Source organism: Balaenoptera physalus (genome assembly GCF_965194825.1).
Source record: "Balaenoptera physalus genome assembly, chromosome: 14".
In the NCBI taxonomy this organism is placed as follows: Eukaryota; Metazoa; Chordata; class Mammalia; order Artiodactyla; family Balaenopteridae; genus Balaenoptera; species Balaenoptera physalus.
In genome coordinates this window covers 30,586,815-30,609,980 of record NC_138893.1, presented here as the reverse complement: position 1 = coordinate 30,609,980, position 23,166 = coordinate 30,586,815, and the positions used below count along the sequence as shown (strand labels likewise).

The following is a 23,166-nucleotide window of genomic DNA, read 5'->3' as shown; positions in this document are numbered from 1 at the left end:
GATCTGGCTGTGATGCCTTCTTAAATAGGTGTGAGCGGGTGAGCTGATCTGCCACGCTGGCAGACGGGGCTCCGGGAAAAGGAGGCTGATGGCCACCCCCTGCCGCCGTGTCACCCCCTCCCCTCCAGGACCTCCTTCTGGAGACCAAGGTGACCCACGCAACACCGGGCATCCCTCTTCCTCCCAGCTCCTCTCTCCACGATGTGCCAAGAAACCTCTACTAGCATCTGGCCTCCCAATTTCACGATGTTTAACTTTGCTAACGGTGCGTAGCTCTGTGGCCTTCTAAGGGCCCGCTGAGCTTGTCCTAGATGGTTCCCTTCAGAAAGTGTCAGGGATGAAGGAGAAGTTCGGGGATCCGAACTTCTGGATTAATAATTTTGCTCCTTGAAATGGCTGTGGTGGCCTTTTTCGCTGATCATTTACTTTTCTCCCTCTCAATGACGGTTATTGCTTCCGGCATTGTTTTTATCCTCATTTCTCATTAGGAAACTGCATGCAATCTGCATCAATCTTCCCTTGAAATCACAAGGGTCAGTCACAGTGCACACGCTAAGACCAAACGAGAGGAAGGCTTTGCGGGAAGGCTCATGGGACCTCGGTCCTGCGTGCCCACCCACCCCGTCACCCTGCACGCAGGTGGCATTCACTCAGTGCTGACTGTGTGAACAGGAAACTGGTTCTAGCCCCTGTTTGATCACAGTCTGTGTGAATGAAGCGTAATAACGTTAAACATACATTCTAGGACAGGGGAGAGGCCAAGACACAGACATTTCAACATTTCTATCTCAGATAACTGAACCAATTCCCTGACTTTTTTTTTTCAGGACAGTCTTCAGAGATTTAGAAAGAAAAACAAATCAATCAATTAATTATACATTCGATTTCCCAACATGGTACATGGGACTATATGATACATCTCCAAGTCACTTATTCAGTGAAAATCTGAGCCAAAAGACTAAGTCTCTTTGATCAGTGGTGAGCACATCACAGTAATGCAGAGTGTTAGCAGGGCCCTATTTATTCTGTTGGATGTGCAATCGTGTCCAGGTAAGCATTACTATTCTGATCTTTCTTTCTATTTTTTTTAAGGGATAATACCATAGAATACAGAAAAAACAAGTCAATCAGAAGTCCTTTGAAAATTCTACTCACAGTGAATAAGGGAATATTAGGACAAGGGAAGTATCTAAAACTAAGTTGGCACAAATTTTGTCAGTCCCATAAATGAACTGGTTCTATGCTTGTCCATCCACCCGTCCATCTATCCATCCTTCCTTCATTCATCCTTCATCCATCCAGGCAGAAAGCTCTGATTTGGTGTCTAATATGTGCCCGGCACTATGCTTGGCATTGGGGATAGATGCCAGAAACAAGACAGACAATCCCCTTCCCTCTCAAACTTTACAATCTAGGGGAAGATCAATAATTCAATAAACAATCAGAGCCCCATGTGAGCACTCTGACAGGGCAGAGCCGGGTGGCCATGAGAGCAGAGGCAGGGGCCTTTCTCTGCACTGGGGAAAGGCTCTCTGGCCTTTCCCCAGCCCAGAGAACCCAGCCACTTGAGTCCTTCATGACTCCAGCCATTAGCCCAGACCATTAAGAAAAGGCCCTCTCTGACCCATCGGCCAAGATGAAAAAAGACCAGTATGCTTCTACCAAGGATCTAACGAAAGAAGCTGAAGCAGAGTTAAATCATATTTCAGGGCTGGGAGGAGCCCAGAACTGATCTGGTCCAACAAGCCCATTTTACAGATGAGCAGACTGAGTTCACGAACACAAAGACCGACTTGTCACATGGCACAGAGCTGCCTGGTGGCACGATCAGAGCTGGATGCCAGCTTTCCATCTACCGTAAAACTCAATAAACTCTGCTTCAGGTAAACATCAGAGCAGTAGATATATTCCTTAGTTTTCATTTCTAAATCCAGAAGTAAATAAAATTAGGAAACCAAACTAAAGCCTTCCTTTTTCATTCATTATCTTAGGCTCTATTTCCTGACCCTAGGATGCATATTTTTAGCTCTTTCCTAAGAACATGAGATTTTCCCAGAGGCATATGGTATGGGAGTCACAGTCAAATATTAATTAAGATTTGTAATTTGGGGTGTTAGAATTCAAGGCTGCAAGAAAATAGCTAGTAGCCAGTTCACACTGGGTGAGAGGGTGTGATCTCATCCGGCTCCTAGGACTTGATTTCTTTGAGTTAAAAATAAATAAATAAATTGGGGCTTAGGCATGTAAGCCTGTCCCCCTGAATATGGGAGTTAAGTAAAGATCCATCTTTCAAATGGTTGATTACAATTCCTTTTAGTCACTAATATAGTCACCAAATTTGGAGAATCAAAATATAACAGATTTAGGAGAATAAAAAAATAGATCACTGCCTCAGGTAATCAATTTAAGCAAAATATGTGATTCCATTTCTCCCTTTCAGAGGTGTAAGTGGATAAATGTCTTCTCCTAAGCTGAATCCAATAGAGAGAGTGAATAGATATGTTTTCTATAAAACACTCTTGTAAATTTTTAAAAAATGACTATTAATCAAACCACCTCATTTTGAATGTCTAAAGGCATTAGCCTGACAAGGCCTAAGCTTTCCCAACAGCAATTAGTCACCCACGATGCAATAGGGCGGCGTCTATTTCAGGAGAGGCCACCTCCGTCTTTGCAGAGTCCCAGCGGCCAGGGAGTACAAAAGCCACAAGAATTAAACTGATGACTCACTGGTTCATTTTACATTCATGATCCCCCAACCAAACTTACTCAGGTGGGCGTATCATGAAAAGAAATCAAGCATGCAAGCTTAATTCAAGTGAAAGCAAAGAAATGGCAACTTTTTCAAAAAGCCAGTTCAGGTATGCTTGAGTCTCCACAGAACTAGACAGTCTACTAAACATTTCTGCTTTATTGAAGTTGCACGAGCACTATGAACATCTTACACGGGGGTGAGAGTGATGGCTAGCGGGGAAGCGCATGCTCAGCAGCTGCCGGCAGGCATCATGCAAATGCTCGCAGGTGCAGTGAAGCCCGGCCTGGCCCAGGGCAGAAGCAGGGGGGCCCTCGCGGGAGTTACACGGAAGCCATACCGATAATGATGCTATTCGTCTTGCTCTGTTCCTTCGCAGAGCTGGCCTGCAGTCCTTGATGAATCTGGTGTGCAGCCAGGTCAAAGAGGTCCAGATAATCTTCCACGGGATAGCGGTCCCGCAGACCATCTCTCAGGCGGACGATTCCTACAAGAACCAGGAAGCAGGAGTTAGGACAAAGCTGCCACGGCTGGGCTGATGGCTGCCGGGGAGTGACCACGGGGGGGTGGAAAGGTCCAAGGGCCCAGCTGCAGCAGCCAAGGCTCAGCCCAAGGAGCTGCAAGAGAGGGAGGGGCGTCTGTGAATGGGCCATGATCTTTTAACCCATGTGCACTTCGAGGGGTGGAATGCACCACCATTAAGCTGCAAGGTAGCCACTGGAAGGCTGGCATGCCTGTTCAAGAACTATAATCGAGTCTACTTGGAGGGACAGAGAGTTTGGGGCTGGTTAACATGTGCACCAGGTGAGGCCCCCCAGGGGCGGGGCAGCAATGGTGTCAGGATCCACACACTGGATCAAAAGAAAAGGCAGCCCATCGGAGGGCCAGCATCCTTGGAAGCTCAGATGAGTCTTCTTCACCAGGTCCGACCAGCACCTTCCTGAGGTTCTATTCCATCAAGCAGTCTGTCCATCTGTCCAAACAATAAGGGGAATCGATGGTCCCCGGACGGACACCTGGGTTATTCTGGCATCGGCCACATGCAGCCTAAATTTTGCCCTTGCCTCAGAAGTGGGTACATTTCACTTGAAAATGTACTGACAACACACTGCCCTAAACCACAGCCACCAAGGTTAATGGAAAGTGGAGAGAGAGCATCCGGGGCAAAACAGCAAGAGGTTCAAGGTGACACTGGAGCTCAGAATCCAGAGGCCCACACGCCCCTGTGCCTCTCTCTCCTCTGCCAGTGGGAACCTGGTTTTCACGGGGGAAAATGGTGAGCTGTGTAGGGGAGGCCGCTCTTCAGACGAGTAGAGAAACCCTGGCTCCCACAGCTGCCCCTGCCAAGCACAAAAGACACATTTACGCTTCTGTTCACTCCAGGAGGAACATCAAAGGGATTAAGTCAAACGTTTGTCGGGAAACACATTAAGAGTTGGTCTCAACTTAGGCTGTACTAAGAAACACTTTCAAAATTCCCTTCCAAGCAACCTAGGTCCTTTGCACAGAAACCACCCTCGAGGGCTTCCCGAACTTTGGCATTTGTCATCCCTTAGCTCCAGTGACCAAACGTCTCCTGGCAGAAGGGAAAAGGTTAAGGAGAGGAAACAGTGACCCAAGGGCGGACGGGTGGCTCCAGCAGAAAGCAGCCTGCATGCCAACCCCGTGGGAAAGGGGTGGGGTGCTGTGAGCAGGGTCTCCCAGAATTATCTCCCTAGGGCTTTCATTCTGACCCTGCGAAGCCGAAGGGTCAGGTCAGAGAAAAGAAGCCCGAAGCAGCTCAATGACAGGCTCAGGGCCCTGGGATGAACCAGCAGGAAGCGGAAACCCCGCTCATGCAGCCGTCTTTCTATCTCCTGCCACCTCCGGGGGTGGGCGTGTGGGTGCCGAGCTCTAGCAGGAACAGCACGGAGCTGGGAGCTGGATGGACAGCCCCCGACAGACGTCCACCCGGCCAACTCACCACTCCTGGGTGCTGCGTGTGCCCTTCCGAACAAGAAGAGCTGCTGATACTGCCCCCTTTCCCTCGCCCTACACACCGCCGGCGCTCCGTACATGCTCAGCGGGTGGTCGGGGGCTGGGTGCTCGGTCCTGCTGGATGTCTCCCTGGGGATCCCTAAACCAGAGAATTGTCTGATCTCTGCATCTCGGCGTGTTTTCTCATCTCCCCGCCCTGCATCCCTCCTGCGGCCTCGCACAGCCCTGCTCGGGTCAGTCTCAGGGCTCCCACGCCAACCCTGACCGTGACCCCGAACCTGACGGTGACCCCTGATCCCGACCCTGACGTGCGCGTAAGGAGCAACTGGATGAAGGCGGCAGATGCACCGGGCTTGGTGAGAGACCCCCACGTGCACCCTCGCCGCAGGGACCGGGGCCCGCGCTGGCACGCACCGAAGCGCTTCCGGGTCCACCAGTGTGGCTCCTTGATGGCGGAGAACTTCACTTCCGGGTGCAGCCGCAGGCGGTCGTAGAGGTCGGTGGTGCCGCACTTGGGCTGCCCGATGATGTAGAAGCGTGGCAGGCAGCGGAGGCGGAAGTGCTTGCCGTGCGCGTGCGACAGGTGGCCCCAGAAGGCCCTGCGCAGGGCGTCGAAGGTGGCGCGGAAGCGCTTGGAGTAGAGCACGTAGGAGTTGGTCAGGTAGGGGTCGGTGGTGTTCCTCCCCGTGAACTCCTCGTACCAACAGGGACTCTTACTGTTGGGGAGGAATTTGTGCGGGATGACTGAAAACATCTGCAGTCAAAAAGACAAAAAGGGGGAGAGTCGCACCGAGGGGAAAACATTAGCACAAGCACATTCTGTCCACAGTATGATCCTGTCCTGAGACTTATTACAGCGTTCACATTGGAAGTATTATTGGATGATGACTAAACACTAAAACAAAACTTGGTAAACAGCCAATGACATGCTTTTCCTTAACCCCAAATAAAAATAAAATTTGGAGAGAATGAAAATAAAAGTTCAATCAAAATCCATTCTACCATGATTTATCTTGCACACACACATACGCACACACACACAGAGCAATCTAACTAAATTAAAAAGTTGGAACTTCTGACTATGTAGTTGGATATTTAAATGGCCGTTAGAGGCAAACACCGTGATTAGGACAGACTAGAAACAAGATGACGGTGATCTACAAAAGCAACTTTAACTGCCAGGGCCACATTTCAAGCAAAAAGTCCCGGAAAGGAATTTTTAGGAGGGGCGTCCTTCAACATTGCTTGCTGCGCCATTCAGTACAGAATTCCCTTCTCTGGGCTAACAGCGTGGACACAGACCTCCCAGTGAACTCTCATCCATGAGGCTGTCAAATTATCATTCCTACACTTGAGAAATTTTTGGTCATTTTCTTCCCAAAGGTGGTGACAGGAAAGGAAGCAGCAGTTTTTTAAGAATCAGTCCACAGAGATAAGCACCAGGCTACTCACATGCAATTCCTGCTTCTTGAGATCTTCCACGTCTGGGAGCTGTCTGGTTGTGAACTCAATCCTGGCTGCGATGCTGTTGATAATTAATTTAATGCTTGGATAGTCCTTCACGTACGAAATATTATTTACAGAGGGCTGGTGATGATGCTCTTTTGTGTCACTCGGATTTTCACCGTCCGTCAAGCTGGGATTGCTGGGGAGGGCTCCGTAATGGAAAGGCGATGAGATCAGAAGCTCTTGGTGGACCCCAGAAAGGATGTAAGAAGCCATCACCAACGTCATTATTATCAATCCAAAAACGAGGCTGCATCGCTTCCCCTTCTTGAAGCGCAAAAACCCACTCCAGCCCTCATTCCCTTCAGCCCTCACTTCGAGAACGGCAAGCAAGTTCATCTGCTTACCGTCCACGCGAAACACAATTCTGTTTTCTCCTTTGCACATGGGGCACTCCTGGCGACTGTGATGGGGGCCTCCTCGGCAGCTGACCTGCTGTGTGTGCGCTTCGTCGGGCAACAGCTGGATGCAGCAATTAATGCAGTGCCTCATCGTAATGCCCTTGGACTGCTGGCCCGCCAAGCCATGGGCGAGCCCCCAAGGAGTCCGGATGCCTGCAAGTCGTGCTGGAAAACTTCAAGGACGTCTCGTGATCACATAAGATGGTGGAAAGGCACGAGCAACAGAAACAAATATAAAAATGGTCAGGCGCTAAAACACCAGAGAATGAGGAAGCGTGTTCTTTGGTTCGACTCCGAAAGACAACACGAATGATCTCCAACTGTCATGGTCTGTAAGAGCCACTGCAATCCTGGAAAAAGCCACAAGGTCGGGAGCAATTCTTCCTGTCCTTCAGGTTTTTCCCATGGCACCAAATGAAGTGGAGGAGTTCTCACTGGAGAACATGGGAACACCCAAGGGATTAGAAGAGCTCATGGCCTCAGTGACGGATGGATTGGCGCACCAAAAGAAGAAGATTTCTTCTTTTACAGCCCGTGTTCCTTTGAAGTGTTTCCTCTTCAAAATCTTTAAGATGTCAGATTACCTGAACAACAAAGAAAAGAGGTTTTATTACATTATGTGATGACAGCAATAACCCTGGGACCATCTTCCAAGGAGAGACGTTCACACTTCTTTTCCACTTCTCAGTTTTAGCCAAGCCAGCTGGGTCACAAGCAAGTTACAGAAAACCATATAGGATAAAGGGAGAGGTTTCGGGTCTTTGGTGCTTGGCTTTGGAGTTCAGTCTCTGCCTCCAAATGTGGCCCCAACACCAGCGCCACCAGCAACATATTAAACACCTCCTACTTTGCACAGCCCACATATTCTGTAATGCCTTTGCCTTGACACATCTAAGTGACTGGATCCCCCTATCCCAGGACTTGCAGTCATTCTCAGATTCATGCACAGTCAGTGACTATGAACTTGAGGGATGAATTGAAATATCAGTGCTGTTAAGTCAACAAAAAATCCAAGAAGGAGGATGTTTAGGGTGGGAGCAGGCAGAGAAAATGGTTTTCACTCTCCCAGTAGCAATAATAGTCTCTTAACCTAGAGCTAACATTTATTACTAGTTTAGGATGCAAAAGTTAATGAAAATTTAGAAACACTGAAATGATTCTCTCCTTCAGTAGAATGTATCATATTAAAAAAATTTTTTGACTTTAAGTAATTAAGCAATTAAATCCAACGTGCAGTATTCCCCTGAGCAACAGAACACTTTAGACCCTAAAACAATTTTTCACTTTCATCATCCTGGGGAAAACATGATTCTTCAAAATCCATTAATAGACTCCTGCGGTTATAAAATGTATTGTTGCCCAAATGACACTTCTTTGTGGATGTTGTAAAAAGAGCAAAAAAGGAGACCTACTTAGTTTCCAGCAGTGGTAGAACAATGCTACCTAGCTAGCTATGTGACCTTGAGCCAGCCATATAACCTCTCTGAGCTCTGCTTTCCTCACCCGTCAAATTTAGATAAAAAGTACCACCCTTTCAAGTGTGTAACAAGTACTATATCAGCTAATGCATGTGAAGACTTTGCATAATGCCTACACATACTTAGCATCCCATAAAAGGTAGATAACATGAATAATAACAGCATCATCAATGACTATTACTCTTATGTTTTTAATTGTCAATGAATGCCAAGAACATCTGAAGTGGAATCAAGGATGGGTGATCCCATCCCATTATTTTTCCTTAGCACCTGAGAATTCCCAAGGGTGGCAGACTCACCTCCAATTCTGCATACACACACCCCTCCAACAATCCTAGAGGAGGTGATATTAACTAACCCTGAGTTAAGCCCCCTCTCATATTGGCTGAAAGGCTGAACAATCAGAACTCACCAGCAGAAATATTCCCTTCCCTTGGACCGAAAGGCCCATGTTTTGTCAAAACACAATGACCAAGAAATAGCCAAGCAGTTTCCTAAAATGTCTTCCACAAAATGTCCTGCGTGTTGTCCATAGGTCTTCAGTGCTTAAATTACCTGGAGAAAAGGTGAGATGGACCAAACTACACAGACTTCTTTAGAGTAGGACTTTTCACAGGAGAAGAATATAACACACAACGTTTCCAAAACATAATTGGCCAAAGAACTCTCACTACTGTCTCAAGGAAACAGTTTGAGGAATGCCAGTGAGTAAAGGCTGCGATGCGGGTCAGAGCAGTTCTGAGAAGCGCAGAGAAGCAGGGGCTGTGGGAGGGTTCGGCCCCGGAACCAGGCCAGCACCTCGGGCTTCACCACCCGCTCATCCCAGAGAGCAGTGGGAGGGACGTGTCAGGAACCTCAAGGCTCAAACCTCTGCCCCCAACTTGTTCAACCACCCCTGACCCATCACTGGGTACAAACAATTCTCCCCAACAGAAGAAACAACAGGGCAAGCTCCCCTGCTTGGAAACCCCCTCACTAGGCCAGGAAAACATTTTCCACATGCCAAAAACAAGGCCAAGTGGGGTTAAAATGAGGCCCCAACCAGCATCGCAGCGGGGAGCCAGTCGCACCCTTCTGTCTCTCTGGCTACAGGAGGCCTAATTCAATTTTTTTCCAAACATGGTCTTTGAAGCCCCAAGACAAGAATGTACAAAATCTGGACCCAACAGGATGGGCAAAACATTCCTCGACAAGAACAAAGGTTTCCTTTGACAAGCAAAATAAACAAATAGACCTGAGTAGGCAGGGATGCTGACAGTCTCCACCGAGAGGCCTGGGACTGGTGAGCCAGAGGATTTGTCCCCTGGGCAGGCTGCACCCTCCAGCCAGACCTCCCACTCCACGTCTCACTTTTTAAATGTAAAACGGGGAGCAGAGAACTGGGGAGACAATTCCAGATGCCTTAAGGGCCTCAAAGAAACACTCTCCTATAATTCATTCATTCATCCCTTCTGTGATTCACCAGATCCCTTCTGAAGGCAGATTGTGCACTGGGCACTGCCCGAGATGCAAGTCCAGGTGTGGAGGCCTGAAACCAGGATGTGATGGGAGGTGTGATGTCATAAAAAATACGTATTTGGTCTTTGTCCCCAGTTCCTGGCGCAGAGCTTCTAAAACCCTTGGAACCCTTGGATGGGGTGACAGGGACAGCACATTTTGTTATTCATAACAAGCCCCTTTCAGCCACTATTGCTGGGGCCCCCAGACAGCTTCAGGATGGGGCTGGTAGCCAGAAAGACCAAACCTTGATTAGAAGCTTGGAACTTTCAGCCCTGCCTCTCCAACCTCCAGGAAAGGGAGAAGGGCTGGAGATTGAGTTAATCACCAATGGCCAAAGATTTAATCACTCGTGCCTACACAGTGGAACCTCCATAAAACCCCCTAAATGACAGGATTCCGAGAGCTTTCTAGTTGGTGAGCCCATGGCAGTGCTGGGCGGGTGGTGCAGCCAGAGAGGGCATGGAAGGTCCAAGACCCTCCCCGCAGACTGCCCCGCGCATCTCCTCCATCTGGCTGTTCTTGTATCATCTCCTTTGTAATAGTCAGTAAGGCACTTTCCTGAGTTCTGTGCATCATTTTGGCAAATTGTGGAACCTGAGGAGGGGGCTGTGGGAACCTCTGAATTTGCAGCCAATTAGGACAGAAGTGTAGGTAAGCCTGGGGACCCAAGACTTGTGACTGGGGCCTGAAGTGGGGGCAGTCTCAGAGGACTGAGCCCTTGACCCGTGAAGTCTGTGCTAATTCCAGGGAGTTACTGTAAGAATTCAACTGAATTGTAGGACACCCAGCTGGTGTCTGAAGAGTTGGAGATTTTATTGGTGTGGGAAAAAAACCCCGGGAGTGCTCTCTTGGAGGAAAAAAATGTAAAACTATCTTATACTTACAAATTCCATCAAAACATATGGCCAGCGTATAGTATGTCAAATACTTGATTAAAAACAACAGCCAGGGCTTCCCTGGTGGCGCAGTGGTTGAGAATCCGCCTGCCAATGCAGGGGACGCGGGTTCGAGCCCTGGTCCGGGAAGATCCCACATGCCACAGAGCAACTAAGCCCATGCACCACAGCTACTGAGCCTACGCTCTAGAGCCCGTGAGCCACAACTACTGAGGCCCGCGCGCCTAGAGACCGTGCTCCACAACAAGAGAAGCCACTGCAATGAGAAGCCCGCGCTCCGCAGCAAGGACCCGACACAGCCAAGAATAAAAAATAAATAAATAAATTTATTAAATAAATAAATAAAAACAACAGCCATATAACCAGGTGAATGCATTGCTGTGAGCCTTTGTAAGTGCAGGACCTGGAGCTTGGAGGCTTCCAGGCCACCCTTGTCAGCCTCAACGGCAATGGTGCAGGAGTGACCATGACAGGGAGGGCTTTTCTCCACCTGGAGTTTGTATTCCACCAGGAGTTAGGGGCTGCAGGGCAACAGACAATAAAAAGTCACAAATGAATAACATCATCTCAGATGCTAATAAAGGGTAGGAAGAAAATATAAAGGGAGAAAACAAGGAAACCCTTGAACAGGAGCTCTCAATGCCACACCAGGGCCGGATAATGCTTTGTTGTCAGGGGCTGTTCTGTACACTTAGGATGTTTAACAGCATCCCTGGCTTCCACCCCCTGGGAGAGCTGATGCCTTAGAGGAAGGGGAGATAGAGTAGAGAGGATGGCCAGGGAAGACCTAATTCAGGAGGGGACCTCTGAATGATGAGAAGGAAGCCAGCTACGTGGAGATCAGGGAAGTAAAGACCCCAAGAAGAAGAGAAGCTGGAGATCAAAGCCCATGGGGACCACCAGGAGAGCAGACCGCTGGGCTATGGGGCAGGTGTGGGCGGGGGAAACGGATGGGAGAAAAGGCAGGGACCAGACTCTGGAAGGCCTGGAAGGCTGGGTCAGGGCTAGGATTTGTCCAAACACAAAGAGTATCTGTATTTGTCCAAATACATAGATGCACACTATGTATGGTTTCAAAAAGATCTTTAAAATAAATATAACTGTGAGCTAACATCACTCGGTGAAGAAAAATCAAATTCATGGACTGGATTGAAAGGAAAACGGGTTGCTCCTTTTTTCCTGGATTGGCCTTTTCCATATGCCACAAATTATCCCAAGAACAGTCATTCCGAAACCTAACACTCAGGTTATTCTTTCTTAAGAAATAAGACGTGGATATCACTGCACTTCACCTGTCTGGAATGTCCAGATTTTGGTGCCAGTGGACTCAGATGAGACAGGACCCTTGGCGCTCCCATTCAGGTATTAAACCAGAGTTGGCAGGTATACATTTCAGTGAGATTGCTCCCCAGCCTGGGCTCAGTACGGTGCCCTGTGGATGCAGGCTATAATTGTGGGAACCTAGTACCACTGTTAGAGATCACATAACTGGTCCCAAAATAGAAAGCATTCAATTACCCAGCCCTGCCTAGGATGGCCCCTATTAACCTATGCACCCCAAACATCATTAGCAAGCCGTTTATAACAAAACTGTAATCGAGAGACCCAGATATACCACTTCAGATTAAGTAATTGAATGCCCCCTCAGTGTAAGATCGATAAAGGGCATCCAATTTCACCCTAGGAAAAACTTATTAAATTATTGTAGCTCTAAGCTGATATGGCAGAAGAAAGATGTACAAAACTTCCAAAGAAATCTGGGTGAATTTAAATAAATAGCTTCATTTAGGTAGAACATTTACATCTGCCCTCTGGGAGTAGAGAGGAAAAAAATAGCTAATTACATTATTTTACTTTAATGTTTTAAAGAAAAAAAAATTGATGGGTCTCAATTAACCTTTACTAAAACACAAAGCCTTCTTCTGATTAGTATGTCTAACCACTGACATTTCTTTTTGGGCTATGCATATGGAAATAAGTTTTTTTCAAGGAATATTAATCAACAAGTGGCAAAAGGAACATCTTTCACATTTAGCTCAAATATATTCTATGTTTGTCACTGGGACTGAGACGAAAGCTAACAAGACTGGAGGGTTCTGGACAAACAACAGATGATCAGCTTCAATCTCATACCTGGATTTTATGCCTTTGACCACATCACAGTCAGTGAACAGAATAAAGCTACATTCCTCAATTAACACTCATTGGCCAATAGCACAGTGGGAAGAATACAGTCAGCAGTCACGTGGGCCAGGATGCTCAAGTTGTGTCCACCCAGTGACTGCAGACAAGTCCCTTAAGTGATCTAGGCCTCTGTATTCTCAAAAGTCCTTGACGATAGTAACAGATCACATACGGCGCTGGAGCCTGGGTGCTCAAGCAGGGTTACCCGGCTTTGACGTTGAGCAAGTCACTAAACCTCTCTCCTCCCGTTTCCTTGGATGGAAACTGGGAATAATCTTCGGGTCTGTATCATAGCACTGCTGTGAGCATTACACGAAACAATTCATGTCAAGTGCGTAGAAGTGTCTGGCTCACAGTAAGTGCTAAATAAATGTTAGTTATTATTATATATACATAGTCCTGGCCCACAATAAGTATTGGATAAGTAGCAGTTTATTACTATTTATGGCAGATTGCATTTTGGTTCTAGTTTCTTATCCCTCCCTATACTCACCACCTTCACCACATAAATGACTTTGCAGTTCCTCCGATCAAAGGAGCAGAATACATTTCTCCAGCCTTTGGCTTGGCTTTGGAAACTGCTTTGGCCAGAAGAACGAGGCAGCAGTGATAGCAGGCCAGTCCCAAGCCCAGGCCGTAAGACGGGTCGAGTGTGTCCACCTACCCTCTGCACCTTTACCATCGCTGTGGGAAGAACACGGCAGCTTGGCCAGGAGGAGGATGAGAGACACGTGGACCAGAGCCGCCTGGCTGAGCCCAGCCTGGAACAGCCAATACCTTACTGACCCCCAGCCAATCTCTACAGACATATGAGAAATAATAAATGGTTTATGTTTTAAGTCACCAAGCCTTGTTTTGTTATGTGATAAAAGTTAACCGAAGTCAGATCCCAGGGAGAGGACTGGGGTTGGCTGCATGGACACAGCCTGAAGGCGGCTAGTGCACCACAGCTAGCCGGGAGGGAGTCCAGGAAAAATTCTGGACCTGCCTAAGAGTCAAGAGACCATTGTTTCGGGGTGCACGAGGAGAAGGGATTCAGAGCACCGCCTAAATGAGCTCCAGAGACGGGCGTGAGCTGCGGCTATCAGCGCAGACCCCAGAGACGGGCATGAGACGCTAAGGCGGCTGCTGCCGCCACCAAAAAGCCTGTGTGTGAGCACAGGTCACTCTCCACACCTCCCCTCCCGGGAGCCTGTGCAGCCCGCCACCGCCAGGGTCCCGTGATCCAGGGACAACTTCCCCAGGAGAACACACGGCGCGCCTCAGGCTGGTGCAATGTCACGCCGGCCTCTGCCACCGCAGGCTCACCCTGCATCCGTACCCCTCCCTCCCACGGCCTGAATGTGCCAGAGCCCCCGAATCAGCTGCTCCTTTAACCCCGTCCTGCCTGAGCGGGGAACAGATGCCCTCAGGTGACCTACATGCAGAGGCAGGGCCAAATCCAAAGCTGAACCCCAGGAGCTGTGTGAACAAAGAAGAGAAAGGGAAATCTCTCCCAGCAGCCTCAGGAGCAGCGATTAAATCTCCACAATCAACTTGATGTACCCTGCATCTGTGGAATACCTGAATAGACAAAGAATCATCCCAAAATTGAGGCAGTGGACATTGGGAGCAACTGTAGACTTGGGGTTTACTTTCTGCATCTGATTTGTTTCTGGTTTTATGTTTATCTTAGTTTAGTATTTAGAGTTTATTACCATTGGTAGATTTGTTTATTGATTTTGTTGCTCTCTTCCTTTTTTATATATATATATATAATTTTTCTTTTTCTCTTTTTGTGAGTGTGTATGTGTATGCTTCTTTGTGTGATTTTGTCTGTATAGCTTTGCTATAACCATTTGTCCTAGGGTTCTGTCTGTCTTTTTTTTTTTTTAAATATAGTTTTTAGCACTTGTTATCATTGGTGGATTTGTTTTTTGGTTTGGTTGCTGTCTTCTTTCTTTCTTTTTCTTTTTTTATTACTTTTTAATTTTTTTTTTAATAATTTTTTAAATTTTTTATTTTAATAACTTTATTTTCTCTTCCTTCCTTCCTTCCTTCCTTCCTTCCTTCCTTCCCTTCTTTCTTTTTCTTCTCCCTTTTCTTCTGAGCCATGTGGCTGACAGGGTCTTGGTGCTCCAGCCGGGTGTCAGGCCTCTGCCTCTGACATGGGAGAGCCAAGTTCAGGACATTGGTCGACCAGAGACCTCCTGGCTCCACATAATATCAAATGGCGAAACCTCTCCCAGAGATCTCCATCTCAACGATAAGACCCAGCTCCACTCAATGACCAGCAAGCTACACTGCTGGACACCCCATGCCAAACAACTAGCAAGACAGGAACACAACCCCACCCATTAGCAGAGAGGCTGCCTAAAATCATAATGAGGTCACAGACACCCCAAAACACACCACCGGACGTAGTCCTGCCCACCAAAAAGACAAGATCCAGCCTCATCCACAGAACACAGGCACCAGTCCCCTCCACCAGGAAGCCTACATAACCCACTGAACCAACCTTACTCACTGGGGGCAGACACCAAAAACAATGGGAACTATGAACCTGCAGACTGCGAAAAGGAGACCCCAAACATAGTACGTTAAGCAAAATGAGAAGACAGAGAAACACACAGCAGATGAAGGAGCAAGATAAAAACCCACCAGACCAAGTAAATGAAGAGGAAATAGGCAGTCTACCTGAAAAAGAATTCAGAGTAATGATGGTAAAGATGATCCAAAATCTTGGAAATAGAATGGAGAAAATACAAGAAACGTTTAACACGGACCTAGAAGAACTAAAGAGCAAACAAACAATGAACAACACAATAAATGAAATTAAAAATTCTCTAGGAGGAATCAATAGCAGAATAACTGAGGCATAAGAAAGAATAAGTGACCTGGAAGATAAAACAGTGGAAATAACAACCTCAGAGCAGAATAAAGAAAAAAGAATGAAAAGAATTGAGGACAGTCTCAGACACCACTGGGACAACATTAAACACACCAACATTCGAATTATACGGGTCCCAGAAGAAGAAGAGAAAAAAAAAAGGGACTGAGAAAATATCTGAAGAGCTTATAGTTGAAAACTTCCCTAATCCCTAATATGGGAAAGGAAATAGTCAATAAAGTCCAGGAAGTGCAGAGTCCCATACAGGATAAATCCAAGGAGAAACAAGCCAAGACACATATTAATCAAATGATTAAAAATTAAATACAAAGAAAAAATATTAAAAGCAGCAAGGGAACAACAACAAATAACATACAAGGGAATCCCCATAAGGTTAACAGCTGATCTTTCAACAGAAACTCTGCAAGCCAGAAGGGAGTGGCATGACATATTTAAAGTGATGAAAGGGAAAAACCTATAACCAAGATTACTCTACCCAGCAAGGATCTCATGCAGATTCGATGGAGAAATTAAAACCTTTACAGACAAGCAAAAGCTAAGAGAATTCAGCACCACCAAACCAGCTTTACAACAAATGCTAAAGGAACTTCTCTAGGCAGGAAACACAAGAGAAGGAAAAGACCTACAATAACAAACACAAAACAATTCAGAAAATGGTAATAGGAAATACATATCAATAACTACCTTAAATGTAAATGGATTAAATGCTCCCACCAAAAGACATACACTGGCTGAATGGATACAAAAACAAGACCCATATATATGCTGTCTACAAGAGACCCACTTCAGACCTAGGGACACATACAGACTGAAAGCGAGGGGATGGAAAAAGATATTCCATGCAAATGGAAATCAAAAGAAAGCTGGAGTAGCAATTCTCATATAAGACAAAATAGACTTTAAAATAAAGACTATTACAAGAGACAAAGGACACTACATAATGATCAAGGGATCGATCCAAGAAAAAGATATAACAATTGTAACTATTTATGCACCCAAAATAGGAGCACCTCAATACATAAGGCAAATACTAACAGCCATAAAAGGGGAAATCGACAGTAACACAATCATAGTAGGGGATTTTAACACCCTGCTTTCACCAATGGACAGGTCATCCAAAATGAAAATAAATAAGGAAACACAAACTTTAAATGATACATCAAACAAGATGGACTTAATTGATATTTATAGGACATTCCATCCAAAAACAACAGAATACATTTTCTTCTCAAGTACTCATGGAACATTCTCCAGGATAGACCATATCTTGGGTCACAAATCAAGCCTTGGTAAATTTAAGAAAACTGAAGTCATATCAAGTATCTTTTCCAACCACAGTGCTATGAGACTAGATATCAATTACAGGAAAAAATGTAGAAAATACAAACACATGGAGGCTACACAATATGCTACTAAATAACCGAGAGATCACTGAAGAAATCAAAGAGGAAATCAAAAAATAACTAAAAACAAATGACTATGAAAAAGCAATGACCCAAAACCTATGGGATGCAGCAAAAGCAGTTCTAAGACGGAAGTTTATAGCAATACAATCCTACCTCAAGAAACAAGAAATATCCCAAATAAACAACCTAACCTTACACCTAAAGCAATTAGAGAAAGAAGAACAAAAAAACCCCAAAGTTAGCAGAAGGAAAGAAATCATAAAGATCAGATCAGAAATAAATGAAAAAGAAATGAAGGAAACAGTAGAAAAGATCAATAAAACTAAAAGCTGGTTCTTTGAGAACATAAACAAAATTGATAAACCATTAGCCAGACTCATCAAGAAAAAAAGGGAGAAGACTCAAATCAACAGAATTAGAAATGAAACAGGAGAAGTAACAGCTGACACTGAAAAAATTTAAAGGATCATGAGAGATTATTACAAGCAACTATATGCCAATAAAATAGAAAAGCACAACCTTCCAAGAATGGACCAGGAAGAAATAGAAAATATAAACAGACCAATCACAAGCACTGAAATTAAAACTGTTATTTAAAATCTTCCAACAAACAAAAGCCCAGGATGGCTTCACAGGTGAATTCTATCAAACATTTAGTGAAGAGCTAACACCTATCCTTCTCAAACTCTTCCCAAATACAGCAGAGGGAGGAATACTCCCAAACTCATTCTACGAGGCCATCATCACCCTGATACCAAAACCAGACAAAGATGTCACAAAGAAAGAAAACTACAGGCCAGTATCACTGATGAACACAGATGCAAAAATCCTCAACAAAATACTAGCAAACAGAATCCAACAGCACAGTAAAAGGATCATACACCATGATCAAGTGGAGTTTATCCCAGGAATGCAAGGATTCTTCAATATATGCAAATCAATCAATGTGATACACCATATTAACAAATTGAAGGAGAAAAACCATATAGTCATCTCAATAGATGCAGAAAAAGCTTTCAACAAAATTCAACACCCATTTATGATTAAAAAAACTCTCCAGAAAGCAGACACAGTGGGAACTTACCTCAACATAATAAAGGCCATATATGACAAACCCACAGCCAACATCGTTCTCAATGGTGAAAAACTGAAACCATTTCCTCTAAGATCAGGAACAAGACAAGGTTGCCCACTCTCACCACTATTATTCAACATAGCTTGGGAAGTTTTAGCCACAGCAATCAGAGAAGAAAAAGAAATAAAAGGAATCCAAATTGGAAAAGAAGAAGTAAAGCTGTCACTCTTTGCAGATGACATGATACTATACATAGAGAATCCTAAAGATGCCACCAGAAAACTACTAGAGGTAATCAATGAATTTGGTAAAGTAGCATACAAAATTAATGCACAGAAATCTCTTGCATTCCTATACGCAACAACGAAAAATCTGAAAGAGAAATTAAGGAAACACTCCCATTTACCATTGCAACAAAAAGAATAAAATACCTAGGAATAAACCTACCTAAGGAGACAAAAGACCTGTACACAGAAAACTATAAGACACTGATGAAAGAAATTAAAGTTGATACAAACAGATAGAGAGATATACCATGTTCTTGGAATTGAAGAATCAACATTGTGAGAATGACTCTACTACCCAAAGCAATCTACAGATTCAGTGCAATCCCTATCAAACTACCAATGGCATTTTTCACAGAACTAGAACAAAAAATTTCACAGTTTGTATGGAAAAACAAAAGACCCCGAATAGCCAAAGCAATCTTGAGAAAAAAAAAAAACAGAGCTAGAGGAATTAGGCTCCCTGACTTCAGACTATACTACAAAGCTACAGTAATCAAGAGAGCATGGTACTGGCACAAAAACAGAAATATGGGTCAATGGAACAGGATAGAAAGCCCAAGATAAGCCCACGCACATATGGTCACCTCATCTTTGATAAAGGAGGTGAGAATATACAACGGAGAAAAGATAGCCTCTTCAATAAGTGGTGCTGGGAAAACCGGACAGCTACATGTAAAAGAATGAAATTAGAACACTCCCTAACACCATACACAAAAATAAACTCAAAATGGATTCGAGACCTAAATGTAAGGCCAGACACTATAAAACTCTTAGAGGAAATCATAGGCAGAACACTCTATGACATAAATCACAGCAAGATCCTTTTTGACCCACCTCCTAGAGAAATGGAAATAAAAATGAAAATAAACAAATGGGACCTAATGAAACTTAAAAGCTTTTGCACAGCAAAGGAAAACATAAACAAGACAAAAAGACAACCCTCAGAATGGGAGAAAATATTTGCAAATGAAGCAACTGACAAAGGATTAATCTCTAAAATATACAAGCAGCTCATGCAGCTCAAAATCAAAAAATCAAACAACCCAATCCAAAAATGGGCAGAAGACCTAAATAGACATTTCTCCAAAGAAGATATACAGATTGCCAACAGACACATGAAAGGATGCTCAACATCACTAATCATTAGAGAAATGCAAATCTAAACTACAATGAGGTATCACCTCACACCAGTCAGAATGGCCATCATCAAAAAATCTACAAACAACAAATGCTGGAGAGGGTGTGGAGAAAAGGGAACACTCTTGCACTGTTGGTGGGAATGTAAATTGATACAGCCACTATGGAGAACAGTATGGAGGTTCCTTAAAAAACTAAAAATAGAACTACCATACGACCCAGCAATCCCACTACTGGGTATATACCCTGAGAAAACCATAATTCAAAAAGAGTCATGTACCACAATGTTCACTGCAGCTCTATTTACAATAGCCAGGACATGGAAGCAACCTAAGTGTCCATCGACAGATGAATGGGTAAAGAAGATGTGGCACATATATGCAATGGAAAATTACTCCGCCATAAAAAGAAATGAAATTGAGTTATTTGTAGTGAGGTGGATGGACCCAGAGTCTGTCATACGGCGTGAGGTAAGTCAGAAAGAGAAAAACAAATACCATATGCTAACGCATATATATATGGAATCTAAAAAACAAAAAGGTTCTAACGGACCTAGGGGCAGGACAGAAATAAAGACACAGATGTAGAGAATGGACTTGAGGACATGGGGAGGAGGAAGGATAAGCTGGGACAAAGTGAGAGAGTGGCATGGACTTATATATACTACCAAATGTAAACTAGATAGCTAGTGGGAAGCAGCCACATAGCACAGGGAGATCAGCTCGGTGCTTTGTGACCACCTAGAGGGGAGGGATAGGGAGGGTGGGAGGGAGACGCAAGAGGGAGGAGATATGGGGACATATGTATACGTATAGCTGATTCACTTTGTTATAAAGCAGAAAGTAACACACCATTGTAAAGCAATTATACTCCAATAAAGATGTTTAAAAAAAAAACCTCATTAAAAAAAAAGAAAAACGTGTAGGGAGATTTGGTTAATCTTTAAGATGTTACTGGATAATGTAGGACTCATAGTGGGTGGTTATTTTCTGTTCCTATTAAGGGAAGAACAAGTGTAAATAAGCTTTATTATCAACCAAAATGATTAAATTTAAAGGAATCTCTTAACTCAAAAAAAAAAAAGTTAACTGATACACTCTTCTACAGGTTACAAACAATAGATGTTACTAAATTACGCTGGTATAATTATAAGTTTAAGAGTTCCAAAAGTGTCTTTATCTGAGTAAAGTGAGCAATTCAGGTCAAAGCAATTCATCCAAAGACCCAGTGAATCAACTGAATCAATGCTGTGGCCTTGAAGAATGCTTTGGCTAACACCAGAAGCAGATATGCCAAAATAATGCTGGAAACGCAGATGGCAGCTGTTCCCAAATCAAGACAAAACTACCCAAATGTCACACATCAGGTTATTTTCTGGCAAAATGTGTACTTACAAGAACCACAGCTGTTATGTTTTAGTTATCAGATGACTGACCACATTTTCCCCAGTCCCTGATGAAGAACCTTCCTCCCTGCCTATTTTTAGACTCACTATAATTTCCTCCTTGCTCCTCTCCTTGAGCAAGCCCTTCCTGCATCCTGTACTCATGGTTTCCTTGCCAGATTTCGTCTTTCCTGATGACTAAGACACCTTCTCCGTGCTTTGTCTAAGAGAGGGATTCTCAAACTGTGGCCTGCGGGATCTTCCTGGCTCACTCAAAATGTGTGTCATACAAAACACAGGCAGTTTTTTAAAGTTATTTTTAAAGCATACTTGACTCGACATTAAGTTCATCATCAACATTTTATTTGTTAGTAATGACCACTTCACATGCATTACAGTCTAGAAAACACATTCTAAACTATTATTTCATTACATAAAATATATCTTTAAGAAACAGGCATTTTCTCTGAGACCAAACCTCCACAAATATGCAGCCAGCTCCTCCTCTGCATCTGGCCTAGGGAACCAAATGATTTGCAACTTGGTAGAAAGTTGGGATGTAGCAAAAATGTTCTCTGAGCAGTCAAAACAAAGCCTTACAGGAGTCAGATTGCCAAAGGACGCAGGCAGACTTGCATTTCAATCCGACTCAAGTCTGTGCCAGCTTTATGATCTCAGGTAACTAACTTCACCATTCCGTGACTTTACTTCCTCATCTGTAAAATGGGAATAAAACTATCTCCTCCCAGCATGGATGTGAAGAGGAAATGAGATAATATACAGAAAATGCTTAACCTGGCATCTAGCACACACCAAGCCACAATAAATGATATGTATTCTTTGTATTATTATAGGAGAGGCCCTCAGACCTTCATTCCAGGCTACCTGCTTTCAGTGTATATATAGTTCTAGCATAGATGTCTGATTTTCCTGTCTGCAACTAATCTGAAGTAATGAGTGAGAAGAGGCAGGTGGCAGCTACAGGCAGGCACACAGATGCAGGAATAACAGCCCAGTTTTATAGTAAAAACAAGATGTTAAAAAGCAGAGCTGACTGGGATCATTCAGGTGCCTCAATAACCAGGGTGCGGAGCCCTGGAGAGCCTGGGACAGCTGTGGGTGTACCCTGGAAAAAGCTTACCCCCCTCACAGTGATCATCTGTCTCCAACAAGGCAGCGAGCCACGGGGTGTGGCCCCTGAGCTGAGACTCCCAAGCGTGGTCCCCATCCAGACCTGACATTCACCTGGCTGGTAACCCTGGACAAGTCACTGCATCTCTGAGCCTGTACCTTGTATGTAAAATATGGAGTCAGGACTACCTCTTTCAGCCCTAACACTCCTGAGTGGATGATTTGCAATTAACTCCTCCCTAATAAAAACCCAGTATCATCATCTGTTATGTCTTCGGGCTGCTAAGAAGCCAACAATTTTGCAGCAAGCCCTGAAAAGCTGCTGCAGTACTTGCCTTATGCTAGGCAAAAAAGCTGGACAATTAACCCCCAAACACACAGTGTTCTCTCCTTATTAGTAGCCCACACCGGTGAGCACAGGTTTATCAAGCACCCACGGTGTGCAGGGCACTGTGTTTGTTGAGGCTACAAATATGAAAAATGCACAGCCCAGGTCCTCTGTAACATCCCATCTAACTCCAGAACAAAGGCTCCAGAAAAAAGCCCACACTCAGAATCATAGATCCCCTTTCAAGGGCAGCCCCAAAGCCCACCAGCCCCTGAGCACCTGCAGAGCTGGGAAACCAGCGCTGGTTCAAAATGTACCCTCACAATGGGGCTGCCTCATTGACCCACAGGATATCCGACAGCTGAAGGCGGGAGGGCAAATGGGATCTTTTTAATATCCTCTGGGAGGCTCACTCTCCCATAGGGTAACCTGCTCCGGCACCCTCGTGCAACTGTCAGAGGTACGGACGACACCCAGCCAGTGCCCCAGTCTCTCTAAAATGCACAGAACCACCAGCGGCAGGGTGAACAAGAGGCTGCCACTATGTTCACTTTGCACGGTCACCCAGCAATTTCAACGGGCACGAGATTCTAAAGGTCTTTGTGACACAACTGACGGTTTTCTTTTTCTGAAAGCAAATGGGAAGAGGAACTATTTCTAACCACTCATTTTATTATTTCCAGTAGTAACTGTAATGTAAATTGGTGCTGGATTTAGGTACTTGATTTTCCACTCAAGCCTGTACACCTACGGCGGTGGTTTTCCATTAGAGTAGAACCTACTTGAGACAAGCTTACCAGGTTGCTGTGAAACCCGCCCACCTACATGGCTCTC

General features: G+C 44.8%; 1 protein-coding gene across 7 annotated transcripts in view; it reads right to left on the bottom strand.

The window, feature by feature from the left end:
* Nucleotides 1-23,166, bottom strand: part of CHST15 (carbohydrate sulfotransferase 15) — a 100,356-nt gene that overhangs the window by 43,729 nt on the left and 33,461 nt on the right. For all 7 annotated transcript variants that reach the window (XR_014253287.1, XR_014253288.1, XM_082424327.1 and 4 more), the window contains exons 2-4: nt 6,182-7,220; nt 5,144-5,483; nt 3,093-3,239 (exon numbers count right to left, since the gene is read on the bottom strand). Coding sequence is in view for 5 of the 7 variants with exons in the window: in XM_082424327.1 (XP_082280453.1) it covers nt 3,093-3,239; nt 5,144-5,483; nt 6,182-6,727 (1,033 nt within the window). In the remaining 2 variants the exon portion in view is untranslated. The remainder of the gene's footprint in view (nt 1-3,092; nt 3,240-5,143; nt 5,484-6,181; nt 7,221-23,166) is intronic.